General features: G+C 45.4%; 1 protein-coding gene across 2 annotated transcripts in view; it reads right to left on the reverse strand.

Moving 5' to 3' along the window:
- The window catches only part of LOC138528315 (5-hydroxytryptamine receptor 3A-like), a 422,150-nt gene extending 411,975 nt beyond the window's left edge, over window positions 1-10,175 (reverse strand). The window contains exon 1 of one of the 2 annotated variants that reach the window (XM_069639820.1): window positions 10,051-10,175. In XM_069639820.1, coding sequence (XP_069495921.1) covers window positions 10,051-10,117 — 67 coding nt within the window. In that variant the 5' untranslated portion in view covers window positions 10,118-10,175. The remainder of the gene's footprint in view (window positions 1-10,050) is intronic. The other variant, XM_069639830.1, reaches the window with a different exon arrangement.
- Between the last annotated feature and the right edge of the window lie 5,490 nt (window positions 10,176-15,665).

Genomic DNA, 15,665 nt, shown 5'->3' on the forward strand with positions numbered 1-15,665 from the left:
CAACTCCGATGGGCTTTATTCTTTGCGGAATTTGATTTTGTAATCACATATCGCCCTGGTTGCAAGAATGGCAAAGCGGACGCTTTATCTCGGATTGGGATGGAAGAAACAAATTCGAGCTTAGAACCTGTACCGATTATACCTGAACAGAGAATTTGGGGTTTGACCTCTTTACAAACTATTGAGGACGTTCAAACTCGAGTTAAACAACTATTAGACTCCACAGCCTTACAAGAATGGAGCCAAAAGGGGTCACACTTTTCCGTTAATAACGATTTACCGTACTTCCAGGGGCGATTATTTCTGCCTAACAAAGAACTGCAAGAACTCGTTATTGCCCATTATCATGATACATTAATGGAAGGACATCCTGGTATCGCTAAAACTGAGGAAAAGATCAAACAACAATTCTGGTGGCCATCCTGGAGAAAAGACATAAAATCTTTTGTGATGTCTTGCGGAGTTTGCGCCCAAAATAAAGGTCAAAAGAAAAGACCAGCCAGTCTTCTACAACCTTTGGATATTCCACCGGCACCTTGGCACACCTTGTCGATGGACTTTATTACCGACCTGCCTCCTTGCTATGGATACAACACTATCTTGGTGATTGTGGATCTCTTCTCCAAAATGGCCCATTTTATTCCTTTAAAAGGGTTACCCTCAGCCTCCATCTTGGCCAAGGAATTTCTGGAGAACATAGTTCGTATGCATGGTTTTCCATCCATATTAGTCTCAGATCGAGGAAGCCAGTTTATTTCCCATTTTTGGAGGAAATGTTGTCAACTGGCGCAAATTGATGTACGACTATCCACCAGTCACCATCCCCAAACCGATGGCCAAACCGAGAGAACTAACCAAACCCTTGAACAATATCTACGGTGTATGTTGCACCAATCTGAAAGCAATTGGAAAGACATTCTTTGGATCGCAGAATATGCATATAACTATTCTGTACATTCTGGAACAGGACAAACCCCTTTTTACACCTTGTATGGTCATCATCCTCGAACCTCAGACCTGGACCCTCCTCAAAACCTGGAAATGCCTGTGGTAGATCATTTGCATTCCACGATAACCCGAGCTTTCAAAGAAGCTACGACTCATCTTCAGCAAGCCAAGAGAAAGTACAAAGAAAATGCTGATTTACATCGAAGTCAAGCACCTCCGTACCAAATAGGGGACCAAGTGTGGCTAGCAACTAGACATTTACCTCTCAAAGGACCGCAGACTTTCAACCCCAGATACATAGAACCCTATCCCATCAAAGCTATAATCAACCCGGTGGCCTTTAAACTCGATCTATCAGCGAACATGCCACTTCATCCCGTTTTTCACGCCTCACTGTTGAAACCGGTGCAACCAGGAACCAGACTGATCAAACCACCAGAACCAATTCAGATTGATGGGGAATTAGAATTTGAAGTTAAAGACATATTGGATTCCAAGGTGTTAAAGTCAAAACTCTTCTATCTAGTTGATTGGAAGGGGTATGGACCTCAGGAGAGATCTTGGGAACCAAGCGACCATGTACACGCGCCGCGATTAATACAAAAATTCCACTGAAAATTCCCAAACAAGCCAAAACCCCCGGAGAGAACAACCTTGGGAGGGGCCTTGGGAGGGGGTACTGTCATGATGCCTACCTCCAAGGAGCCAGACCAGGCCCAGCTGCCCCAGAGGCAGACATCATGTCCCCGAGGGAAGTCTCAGCAGCCCCAAGTAGGGGCCCTTTGGACTCAGTCCTGGCGCCTTTGGCGCCAGGCTCATATTGGACAACAGTCCTGGCGCCATGGGCGCCAGGCTCATAAAAGATGACTTTGTGTTTAAAGGTGCTTGGTGTAAACTTACCTGATGCAGACCATGCTGCAACATCCGGGCCATCTAGAGGCCTGAATGGGACTACTTTATCTTTGGGAACTACTTAACCACACGGGTGTGGCCGGAGGAAGAATACATACCTGAGAGGAAGGATACATACCTGGAACTACTTTGAAGGCTATTTAAGCCACGCCCAAGCAGCAACTCACGCTTCGCGTTGTTCTGCATCTAGCAGCTGGACGCTCACCGTGTCTGCTCCTGCATCCTGACTTCTGCCACGCCCGCCAGCATCCGGAACACCTGCAAAGGGAGAAGAGAAGAGAATAGGAGAAAGAAGAGTCCTTACCTGCTAAATCCGCATTCCGGAGACATTTCGCCGACAATCCTGAAAAGGAAGACATTCATTTTAAAAGCACATCGCATCGATCGCTGCAGCGCCGCATTCCATTCACCTTTACTAGGCGCCTCCATGTTCATCAGCAACCATCTGGATCCGCAGCCACATTTCAGCGCCTAGGGAGAAAAAGACAAGAACAAAGGTGAGCTAGGGAAGAGAATAAGAAAACCTTAATTTGCCATCATAAGACTTACCTGTTGGGTCATTCCCACTTCATTTCGGGTTGGTGCCGCATCCTGGCATTTCCGGACCCCGGCCCCTAAGGGGAAAAAAGAGACATCAGCGTTAGTGAGCGAATGCTAAGACATTACCTGAACGCTCATTAAAGACTTACCTGATATCTACTGGAACTGCACCTCTCACTTCGGGTCGGTGCCATATCTCTGGCATTTCCGAACCCCGGCCCCTATGGGGGAAAAAGACACAAGCATTAGTGCATTAATGCAAGGACACTAAAGAAACCTCTCATCAAACAACTCACCTTTACTAGGCGCCTCCATGTTCATCAGCGACCATCTGGATCCGCAGCCACATTTCAGCGCCTAGGGAGAAAAAGACAAGAACAAAGGTGAGCTAGGGAAGAGAATAAGAAAACCTTAATTTGCCATCATAAGACTTACCTGTTGGGTCATTCCCACTTCATTTCGGGTTGGTGCCGCATCCTGGCATTTCCGGACCCCGGCCCCTAAGGGGAAAAAAGAGACATCAGCGTTAGTGAGCGAATGCTAAGACATTACCTGAACGCTCATTAAAGACTTACCTGATATCTACTGGAACTGCACCTCTCACTTCTGGTCGGTGCCATATCTCTGGCATTTCCGAACCCCGGCCCCTATGGGGGAAAAAGACACAAGCATTAGTGCATTAATGCAAGGACACTAAAGAAACCTCTCATCAAACAACTCACCTGAGTTTCCTTCGTCGGTTCCATTGCTCATCTCGGAATCTTTGTTCTGCACCTGAAATAGAGACAACGGACAATTATTATTTCGGGCTCATACTTATAAACAGAATTCTCACAGTACTTTACCGGGAAGGTCAAGCAAACTTGAACTCTCTACAATCCATGATCCAGTGAAGTAACTGGATTACAACGCGCCCCTGCATCAGAAGCAGGATGGAGAGCTCGTCCTTTCAGACCCTAAGGTGAGACTTCACGGGGAATCGCAGAAGGGTTTCGTGGAGGGTGAGAAGGGAGTGGGAGGCTTACACATTATCCCGCAGATTGTTAATACTCCCTTTTCACACACAGAAGGATATTTCTGCGAGCCAGACAAGCCAGATTTGAGGGTCCGGTCCTGTCCATCTTCCGAGTCCTGCGCTTCACCATAGAAGAGGCAACAGCACTCCAAACCAGGCCTGCGCCTCCGTGGAAGTCAGGTGAGCGTAACAAGATATTTGTGCAGCTGCAACCTGGAAAACCATGCATACTTTTGTTAAACATTATTGTGTGGACCCTGCCTCCTCTAACAAGGGTTTATTTGTAAAGGCAGTTATGCATTCTGTCCACGAAAACTGAAATTGGTACTCCCGCCTCCAAAATTGCTACTGCTATGGGAGCCTATCACAAGATGAGGAATACGTCGGAGGACACAATCCATTCGAAGAACAAGTTACTTACCAACTGTAACGTTCTTTCGACTGGATGTTCCTCCCACGTATTTCTCATCGACCCTCCCATCCTACCCAACAGTACAGTTTACGTTTTCTTACACTTTCCTCTCACGAAGAATGTATCGGTCATGGGACACGCCTAGGTGTTCCTCCTATATATATATATATATATATATATATATTTTTCATCGAGAAAACAGAACTGAAGCAACGGGCGCGGCTCGAGGTATTTATACCATCGGTGACGTCGACAGAGTACGGAGTACGTCGAGGGACTATCGACGCCACGACTTCGAGCACAGCGCCCTCTGCCGAGAAATTTTTTTTCCGAAACAGCGAAGCTGGAGATAACGATTTATCACAAGATGAGGAATACGTGGGAGGAACATCCAGTCGAAAGAACGTTACAGTTGGTAAGTAACTTGTTCATCTGGCAATATCAGGAGTAAGGCTTTTTGGTTTTTTGGAGCAGTAGACCGTGTGAGCTGAATCAGTTCTGGAGACTTCTAATTTTGGCAGGCAATGTAAGGTGACAAAAGATTTGCCCAGGAGCACACACTTTGGATAACTGAACAACCCAGATATGAGAGCAGTCTGGAATTCAGTCACTTGCACACACACATCTACCCAGCGGTCGTTGGTAGAAATATTGATTGCCATGGGACCATTTGCAACTTTCATTTGAAAAAGCCATCTGACTCTGGAATGCAGTGCGAAAAAATTGTGATTGTGTTCTGCTAACTGACGTAAACTGTTGCGTCTAAAGCAGTTTCTCAATTGTTTTTATTTTTGTGCTGTATATATTTGGCCATATTGTCCAAAGTAGTAATATGCTTTTTATTCAGAAGGAAAGATGAGGATTATTTTGGATGAATTTTCAAGCAATGCTGTTACTATTTTAAGCTACATACCTACAGAATGTCTTCAGCTGTGACTGCAGGCGTCAAGGATGCCCGGGCAGGGATTGGGCCTGGGGCAGAGAGGGCAACATATAGTGCAGTCCAAGCAGACCTTATTTGCTGGAACGCCTGTGAGGCAGTGAGAGTGAGACGTTTCAAAGGTCTTCATGTGTTAACTAAATCAGCCGTGCCCAAGACTTAAAACATTTTAAAACGCTGAGAGTGGGGCTTTGGGGGGGCGGGGAGGGATCATTGATTTACATACAGGAAGTGAACACACCTTTAAGTGAAATCTGCACATGTAATTCAGTTGACCCTTCTTAATAGAAGAGTGTGAACAGTACAAATAAGTGTTGGAGTTCCTATAACATTGCCAGTAAAGTATAAAAGGTGTGCACTTTTTAAACCTAACAATCTATATTGAAATATTCCCTGGAAAGCAAAGACACTTTCATGTGGTCTTGTGGGTGTCTGGTGGGTATCTGGCCTGGGAATGTAACGACCTGGGCTGAAATGCAGGTGGCTGAACACACAAGGAAACAAATCTCTTTTATAATGCCGACCTCAAAAAAGCCCAAGGGGAATTGCATCCACCCTCTGCAAAAAGTGGGGGACTCTCTCTCCACCCATGTACGTGCGCCTTATAAATCAGCACAGGTCCAGGGAAGACAATCTCTCTTCTCACGTCCCTCACTAATGATCGTGACTGACATGCCCTCTCCTTCTTTTCTCTCCTCATACCCATGTGTTGCTTTCATCAATTCAACCCCCCCTACCCACCAGAGTGCCCTGGGCGACGGCCGAGAACGCCTGTGCCCAGGCCCGGCCCGGCCCTGCAAGCAGGTCATTGAAATAAACTGAATCAAAGCTGTGCTGGCAAAACAGCTCAGCGAACTATGACACTGTTGCATTGCATGCCGGAAACAGCTTTGAATTCCGATTGGGTGTTCACACGAAACACACGCCCCCCCACCAACATAACGAAATGGTCCCTCCGAGGAAAAATAGTAAAGGACCTATGGCTTAGTTTTTGGGAAACTAGGGGAACAGAGTGTGCACCCTGCAGTTCCCATCTCTTTGACCACAGCCAACCACGCGCCCTAGCAAAGCTTCAGACACTCTCACTCGTGATTGGCTATGTGTTTGTATAGTAAGCACTTGCATGCCTCAGTTATCGGAACGATGGTTGTCGAAGGGCACTGTTTTCCCATCAGTAGACAGACCACCTCCTCAATTATTCATGAGAGCTAATGCAGAGTTGGAGAACCTCTCTGCATCCCAGACACCTCTAAGCATGGCAATATGTATTTAATGAGCAATTCTGATAGGCCGCTCATTTTCTTAAAAGTGATAATTGTATGGAGGGGGCCTATAACGTTTGCACTTAAGTGCACTTGGGTCCCCAGTGGGAAATTTTGGAGGTTTACAAGATGAAGTGAAAAAAACGTCTAAGCAGGCAAAATCACCATAACAACCTTTTTTGCACAAAAAGCGTAAATGCAGCCTGCGATTACTTTTATGACAGATTGCTGTGGAATGCGCCTTATTGTAGCAGGTGCCAACATCAGGCGGCTCCCATAGCAATCCATTGGATTTATGCTAGTATGAAAATATGGTGATGGCATCACGCCATTCCCTTGTTGCAGGCAGAGCGGGAATACGCAGCGGAAATGGTCAGACCGTTCTGTGCCCCACTCCACTATTTAACCCCTGAACTGCCAGGCTAATATGCAAGTCTATGCAAAAAGGGACGAGCATACTCGTCCTTGGCACTTTCGCCCACAGCGTAAATAAAGGTGTTGCACCTGGCATAACCCATTTATGCCAGATTTAACCCCTGTATTTGTGCCATGGGGACTCGAACATGAACCCCTAAAAGTGTGTAAAACAGTTGTCTATGTGGTAGCCTGCTTTTACATCTTGTTTTTATCGCTCCCAGGGATTTTAATTGTTTAAGCAGTTAGAGGAGGGCCATGGAATGGACTTTAAGGGCCTGATTTAGAAAAATGTTTTCAATGGGACTTTCTCATGTTAAAACAGTTTTATAAATCAGGCCCTAAGTGCCTCCATTGTGCTCCCACTTTGCCTGCAAACATGTTTTCGTGCTGGCATAAAGCCAATGGATTCCTATGGAATACGCTGTTAGCAGCCAATTGAGACCCAGGAGAGGTCCAGTTGGCAAAACCAAACACTGTGGTAGGGACAACAGTTTCAGCTAATATCTAGCTAAAAATAGAGAAACAAGGCTGTGGCAGAAGACAGAAGGATAGAACAAGGAATTTACTATCCCTGCCTAGAGTGCACTCTCAACTAGGTTGCAGTGTTACTACGCCTGTCTAATAGTGACAGAATAAGGGTAAAATTACCAACTTCTATAGTGTGTAATACATTCAGCCTTGTAAATCCTATACCACTCTCTTCCAGATGTGTTTGAATTGGAAGAGACTATGAGTAAAAGAAGAAGCGCACCAGGGAAATTAAAGAGGATATGTTTTCCTTTTTAAACATAAACGATCCTTTAATAACCCATAGATTGTCACACTGACCCTGGTTTGCTAGGGTTAAAATGACACAAATACAAAGGAAAAAGAAAAGTTCCTTTTCCTAAAACACAATGACAATACAGTCACCACTTCCCTTCCAAAGCTCGTTTTGACTAAAGGGGAGTCGGACAATGTAAAAAGGTTTGCTCAAGCTATCAAAAATAGGCTAATTGGCGCCTTTTTAGATGTAGCAAACACTACATCTAAAATAACATCTAGATATTAGCTGAAACTGTTGTCCCTACCACAGTGTTTGGTTTTGCCAACTGGACCTCTCCTGGGTCTCATTTGGCTGCTACCAGCTTATAACACAGATGTGTGTTGCCTACCTATTGTGTGAAACATAATCTACTAAGGGCAATACCCTGTTAACTTTGTAGAATTTGCCCTCTTGTCTAGTAACAACCTTCCTATGGAATACACCTGTTTATGGAGCGTGCCCGAAACAGGAAAATTTGATTGGAATTATTTGTAAATTCTGCCTGCAAGGGTTAATTGTGAGAGGGATTTTCACATAGTGTAAATAAACAAGGTGTGAAGGCGATTTTGTTTAACACTTTTGTTTTCCACTATGTGGTGGAAATGATGCAATACAATTGCACCCAAGTGCAAATGTTGGTGGACACCTCTCTGCAATTAGCACTTTAAATGTGTTGGCTATTAAGCGGCGCCGTGAGCGCTGACGGCGAGAACAACTATTGGCATGTGAGGTAACGACAGGAGAAAGATGGGATGTAAGGAGGTTGTGTGAATTTTTAACCACCCATTGACTGCCCATGGCCATGCTAGTTCCTGTGGCTAGTCCCTTCAGCTTCCCTGCGCTCCCAGGCCACAACATCCCTTCCCCTTAGATCTCTTTGATCTTGCTCTGTGCTCTGCTGCTCTTCTGAAAACAATTGGCTTAATTGCAGCTGTAAACCATCTCCTGGTGTAATAAAAATATCTTGACCCATGTGCCTTCAGCCACTCAATAAGCAATGTGTGTGTGTCCTCACATCTGTTCCTTGCACTGAATTCATCTTAAAAACAGGCATGGGTAAAGCCAATCATTGTCAATGGCTAGGCCCTTGTCAGGCACTTCCACAATATGGCCTACTAACACTATTTGCCAGCTATTAGAAACATTAAGTAAGGGCCTGGAAAATGCGCACCCCGTGCCTGCACAAATCTGTTGGTTTTGCTAAGAGCCTGGTTTGAAAATGAGGCCAAAACGTTTACTGATGGGTCAGCGCTCACAAGACAACACTGGACGAGTAGCTTATTAAATGACTTCTGAAATTCATACTGTCATTCAGATCTGATAAAATAAGGCAGACTGTACTGTTGTTGTTATATAGTTCTGCATGTTACAAGTCATTGTGTATAATAGCATAGCACTTTATTGTTTACATAAACATGTGGCATTAAGTGTAAAGTTTACTAGATAGGCCATCCCGCCAACCAAAAACATGTCACGTATTTGCACTTAAATAATTTGTTAGGAAAATGTATATAGTAGAAAAATGCGTTATGTCACAGTCACCTGTCCTGGCACAAAACCTGCGGAGCTGCTAGTTCCCTCTACATGAAACCTCCATACATCCACCTTATATGACGCCAGTCATTATATTTATTTAACAACATTGTTTTATTTGTAGCTGATCGCTACTACTATAAGGGCACCAAATTCCCTTTTAAACTGGAATTCATATCAATATAATGATATTAAGAATTCCAAGGCAATTAAAATGTTACATGCATATGTGTACAAACGATTTAAATAGTTTGCCAAATAAATGTTATCCATTTTCTAAAATGGAAGCAGAGCATTTCTGGAGCAGGGCACGCAACCTCTCGACAGGAAAGGAAGAGCGCCTCCTTTTCAATGCAGATCTTTTTGGAAAGGGCACCAGATCAAAAGAAATGTGATAAGAACAATAACGGCGGTCCCAAAAAACGTTAAAAACTTTAAAGGCCAAGCAAGATGGAGCATGATGATGAGGGACCTTAAAAAGCTTTTTACAAACAACGTACATCCCTAGTCTGACTGTCCCAATATACATTGTGAAGGATTGCAGGCAAAGTAAAGGTGTTTGGGACAGCACATTTAAAGGCAGGTGCCCACAATCAGGCGAGAGAGAATTCACAAATGTGCTTGCTTTTTCAAGATCTCCCCCACATCCTTTCGAAACACTGAAGACCCTGGTGCAGTAGCAGAGGCAGCTTTTGGGGTCAGGGGGGCGGATTATAATAGGGCACCAGCGGGAGCCTGGGGTGCGCACCGGGCACCAAGGGTGAGGGGGGGGGCGGGGCGCCCCCTGTCCCCACCCTGGCTCCACCACTGCCCTGGTGCCAGATATTCTTAATCAAAGCGTTCTTGTTGATCAAGCGTTCCCTTTAGAAGTGCCTATTCTTTAAAACCGTCATTCTCTGTTTTTTGGTGATGTGACGTTATTTGGCAAGGAGCTGCATATCTCATGATGGTCACATAACTCTCTAGACAACAACAATAATGAATACAGCATTTAAAAAGGCAGCTCCTTGTGCCACGTGTTTATACCTTAAGACAGAGAACGAGATAGAAGAGAGCGAAAAACAAGGACAAATTAGACTTTTGCCTATTTTCTTAACTCAATGATGTCATCTTATAATTCCTGGTTTGTGCTTCTATATCATAAAGATCCCCTTGCTTGAATAGTCCCCCTCTCCCGCGCTAGCTACACAACATATCGCGATAGTTGACCTTCGATTGAACGTATTACAGGACTTCTGAAACAAACCCCCTGAAAGGAAAGCTTACCCATGGCTAGATATGCGGCCAGGAGGCATAACAGGAAATGCGACGTCTTTCTTCCATATCGACACATCTTCGCCGTCTGTGCCGGCCCCAGTGTCGTGGAATTGTGACCGGAGTCATTCTTGTAGGGAACTATTTATACCTCTGGGAGGGACGAAATGTCATATTTCGCAAAAACTCTGTGACAAAGAACCCCGCAAGAAAAGCGGCCCGACTGGTTTCCGGGCCGCCGGACGGGTTTTGTCTGTCGCCACTCGCCACATGTTACCTCTGGACCCGTGTCAAGCAAAGTGCACAGCGGCTATATTTGCATTCATGCCTCATTACAAATGACGAGGAGTTCACTGATGTGGGTCGCCTTGGCGGCTTTGTGGTTTGTGTCATCACAGGATGCTCATCGGTGTATATAGGACGGTTTCCAATCTTGGATTGGCCACGGCCTGGACGGCAGCCTTGTGTCCCAGGAGACTTTGCACAGAAGTCACCTGTTCCCCCCGTTCCTGCTTCTTATGAATGCGCTCAAACTGTTCTGGACTCCCCCATTCCATATTGGAATTAAAACACACAGGGCCTCCCACACCACTGCACACAGAAAGCAACGCTCTGTCCAGATACTTTCATTTCATAAATTGCCCAATCAAACCCCACTTTCCTATTTTTATTTTATTTATTTTATTGTTTAAAGCATAGACCTAGCTCGAGAGCAGCGGAGCATTGTACAAGGTTTTGGTAGCCAGCGTTTGGGCTGGCATATTTTTTAACAGTAGCGCAGTACTACGATTTGCGTTCTGTGCTTCCATTGGGAATAGTCCATGGTCAGGTGCTGTTGAAAAAGCAACGTTTTGAGAAATGTTCGGAATGAAGAATTGTTACACCATTCAGAGTGGCTACTGGGATTGCGTTCCAGAGGGTGGGTGGTTGCATGACAAGACTAGGATTGTTTGCAGGTCCTCTCTTTGCGGACTAGTGATTCAAGCCGTAGGTCGATTTGCTGCGTGAGGAGCACAACCCAATATGTGTAGCTTATTCCTGACTGCTTTGTAGATGATACACGCAGGGCCTCATTGTGACCCTGGAGGTAGCCATGCCGCTATTTGCGGCATGGCTACCCCCATTCCGGGTCCGGGTTCCTGGAATGGGGAAATACCGGGCCATTCCAACCTTGGAGGGCCCGGTATTTCCCCATTCCAGGAACCCAGACCCTTTACATCCCCATTCCCATTCGAGCCCCCATAGGGCTCAATGGGAATGGGGAGGATGCAAACAACGGGCCCGTTAATGACGTGCCCGTTGCTTGCATCGTGGTCTGCTCGCGTGACCCGCTAAGGACGCCTGGTCCTTACCGGGTCCCGCGAGCAAACCTCGCAATGAGGCGGTAGGGGTTTAACGGGGCCGGCAGCTCTACCGGCCCCGTTAAACTCCTAACGCCAGGGTCGTAATGAGGCGCCTAGTCATTCCATCTAGTCATTCCATCTAGTCATTCCATCTGTTTCGCCTCCAAGTCCGATCCTCGAAACATTCATGTCAGGTTTTCAGTATACGGTATGACTGTGGCTATCCTGAAAACATGCGGTGGATTTTACTCTCATTGTTAGAATTTGGATCCAACGCTCTATTAGTTTTACCTCTCAGACAGGCGCGCAACGACCATTGGGCTAATGGTGCATTAGCCCCACCCCCGAAATTGTGGGTTATGTTGAGTTGACCTTGCTTGCATGCAGAGCTGCCTCCAGGCAGGAGAGGACACAGATGATAAACGGTGCTGGGGCTGCACTGTTACCAAAAGCCTGGAAATTACCTCTGTAAGACATTTCAATCTGAGCAGCAGCTGCACTGGTTGTAATTGAAATCATGACGGGATGTTAGCAATTGCACGTCAGCGAAGGGATTGGAGCGCTGGGAGCGCACAGAAGACAGCTCATCCTCACAGCAGTCTTTACGTGTCTGGTTTCAGACGTGAAGGGGATATTCATGGCTGCTTTTAACATTGAAGATTCAGATGAAGAGCCCCGCTAAAATGTGTGAAAAGAAGTTGCATGCACAAACCCCCACATTTGGTCAAGAATGCCCACAGAAACAAAGTGGCTCACAAAATAAAGTTAGATTTTCTTTAAAGATGAATTTATAACCATGAGGTTGACAAGTTTAAAATGAAAAGAAAAGTGGGTTTACCTCTTGGGACTTGTAGTCATCCATTCAGGGTGGGGCAACAACAGCTGCAAAGATGCTCTTTTGGCTTGACCCGTTTATATTAGCGTGCACATATTGTAAGGTTGCTTTGGGCGATTTGTGCACTTTGCAAGTAATTGCTGTAAACCGTATTTTTGTGGTTCTTGAACGCCAAAGCAAATATTGTTTGCTAACTAGAGCTTGAAAGGTATGTTGTAAATTGCATGGTTCAACTCCTGGCTTCACTGCTTAACAAAAGTGTGTGATCCTGGGAGAGTTTGATCCATCCCAACCACAGCATTGCTGTGCTGGCAAGTACAATGTGCATGTTGTCCTTCAATCCTGTTTCATGTTTGGAGGAAGTGTCAGTAGCTTTAAACTGCACGATTTGCTACTAACTTGACAATATGGATGGATAAGCTGTTTATTTACTGTTTTGTATTTGTTGTTATTCATTGTTTTTATGTTACATGGATTTTGTACAGCACCTTGAAACAGTTTTTTTCTGGTAATGAGTTTACACTTAATAAATGATTTGTACTACTACTAGTTCACACAAGCATGCCTTGGCAGAGGACCCCCCCGCACCAGTAAGTGTGCCCCTCCCCTCACAGTTTCTGAAGTTAGCCCCTCTCCAACAGTTGAAGATTAGCCCTCCCAAAGTGTTAGTCTAGTTGTGCCCCTGTCTCCACTCATACACTGGACTCACTGGGTTCAACGTTAATCGCTTGACATCGTTCTCAATGGTGTCCTGCCCTCTATCGTTCGTCCCTCACTTCTCTATGCACCCCCTTTGCTCATCCTTCCTGCTTGTTCCCTCAGTTCCCTTTGCTGCCTGCGCTCCCTGCACTCTTTCTGGATTCCATTCTCTTGCCTCACCTGCACCTAAACATTTCAACTTTTGGACCATCTGCCTTTCGCTGTCCCTTACACTCTGAAGGAACTGACCTTCACGCACTATTAAACATAAACAAAATAAAACAACACATATTTTTTTGTAGAACTGATTTATAAGGAGCTGACATATATGTCATGTTACACTGCTCTTATACTGCGCAGAATCACCACCATAGTAGTTTTACTCAGTAATAACATGAAATCTAATTGCTCCCCGGGGGCAAAGGTGAGGGCCCACTACATATTTCTTTCTACCTTACCCTACCTTCGCCCACTTCCTTCGAATTTCTGCAGGGCACACAGGGGGATCCATTAATATACTCAACGCGAAGTCACCTGACGTGAACATATCTTAAAGTGAAAGGTCCAAGGTTCATCCAAATGGCCTTCCCATTTGAAGAAAGTTCACAGAGAAATAAGCATTTGCTTTTCAGAAAATTAAACATCAACACTCGAAAATAACACAAGAGAAGAGATTTTCTTGTAAGGGTGCTGGAAAAGAGTACAAGTCATGCTCCTTTTAAAACCAAGGATGTGTGTTGAAATAGTGCCATAAGAGCACATGCTTAATTAGAGACATTTTCACATTTCACGCACAATTTAATCCACTTTCATGTGGCATAGTGTGTGATTTAGGCCTGGAAACTTGACAACCTGGGGGCAGATTACAGAAACCTTGCACTGGTGCATGTACAATGTTGCACCAAATTAGCACTCATATTAGCACTAAGGCAAAGGTTGTTCTAGTGCAAAAAACATTGGGGCCATATTTGAAAACATTTGCATCATTAAAAGGGCACTTTATCATCGTATAAGCACTGGACAAAGATTGTCGTAGTGCATAAATATGCACCTCCAAAGCATTTTTGCACCAGGGAAAAGGTTGCCTAGTGCTATCAGCATTCCATATTAGCACTAGTGCAAAGTTTGTCTTGGTGCAAAATTGCAATGAAAGTGCATGTTTTTGTATGAGGGGACAGTTTTCTCTAGTACATATACCATGAAAAATTGCACTGTTAAAGTGCAAATGCTCTCGAATATAACCCCTAAGTTTTTTGCACTAGTTTGTCCTAGTGGTGATGGCCCTATTATTCTTGCATAATGGCAGGGTACTACCCTCTTCACAGAGCTCCCAGCTGCTCTCTCGGGGCCCCTCAAAGTGTCACACAATTCTGGGGTTTGACCATCACAAACTCTTAAGTAATTTGACCACGTAACCCAAACCATCCACAAATTACACTGGCCCCCTATCCCAGCCAGGATCTGGTGCCTCACCTACAAGGGAACTACCGCTGGCATGCGGCCTACCCGAAAGACAAACTAAAAACATTGGTCAGTACACGGCCATTTCACAGTAAGGCCATCACCAGACTGGAAACTAGATTGTCTCGCAAGGCGAAAACTAGGAACCATTCCTTCTCATGCTATGTTCCAGTCCACTGGGACTCCATCGCAGTGGCAAGCCAGACTGTTCCAAGTCTACCTCCGTTTAGGAACAACTGAAGAGCTGGCTCCTCTGCCCCACTTATGGCACTGCAGACAGACTGTGCAGCATGTGTCACATTCCTATGCCAATATGTTACAGACTCAGTTAGTTGGTGGCCTGGCATGCACCTGCATATTGGTGCACCCCATGCTGACTGGAAACCAGAAGAAAAAGGGGAAGTGGCCCGCTTAACAAGGCCCTGCAAGTTGTTTTCTGTTCCAAAAACACAAAATCACAAGTGAACGTAATCTCAGACAGTAAGTGCCTGTGCTCAGAAGTATGTCCCAGTGCTCAGCCCTGGCAGACACCCCACAAATCTAGCTCTGCTCAGATTACAGAAAACATGGCTCTTTGCTCTGGAAACAGGAGGGTACGACTGGGAAGCTTGGACCCAACAGGAAACAAGAAACCCAGGGAGGAAACCATGACCCCTATCTCTAACCTCCGTAACTAAGGGCTGGGGGGGACTCTCCAACCACCCTGGTTCACATACCGCCAATCCACAGAGGAAACCTAGGTAGGTAAGGGCTGGGTGGGACCAGAATCCCCTGACCTAAACATCGCCAACCCCACAGTTGGGAAACACACCGGCATATACCAGGCACACATACCACTAGATCAATACAGCGGAAACCTGCGATTCAACAGGTCTGCCAACCTGGCAGACAAATTACAATACCAAACACACAGGATAATCGTAGATGTTGGACACAGAAACTCAAAGACAAACCGGGAAGGAAAAACCTACTAACTCAACTCTGAAACCTCAACTTTCCGCATAGACTCCTCATACAGAAACTCACACAACCACCTCTCTGCACAGCAATCTGCACGCACCTCAACACATCACAACAACAGACTAACAATAAATAACTGGCACAACATGGGAATTCGCACCGACCCGAAAACCGCACTTAAAATCAGGGAATGGTGCAAACCGAACTGAAGTTGCCAACAGGACATTACAACTCTAACTTTCCTATTCCCACTACACCCCACAGCCCCCCTTTTTCTTCACACTCCTTTTTCAGATCCGTCAGAGTGCCTGGGGACCACTGCGGTGGTG

This window comes from Ambystoma mexicanum, chromosome 1q (assembly GCF_040938575.1).
Source record: "Ambystoma mexicanum isolate Mex_15411 chromosome 1q, UKY_AmexF1_1, whole genome shotgun sequence".
Lineage (NCBI taxonomy): Eukaryota > Metazoa > Chordata > Amphibia > Caudata > Ambystomatidae > Ambystoma > Ambystoma mexicanum.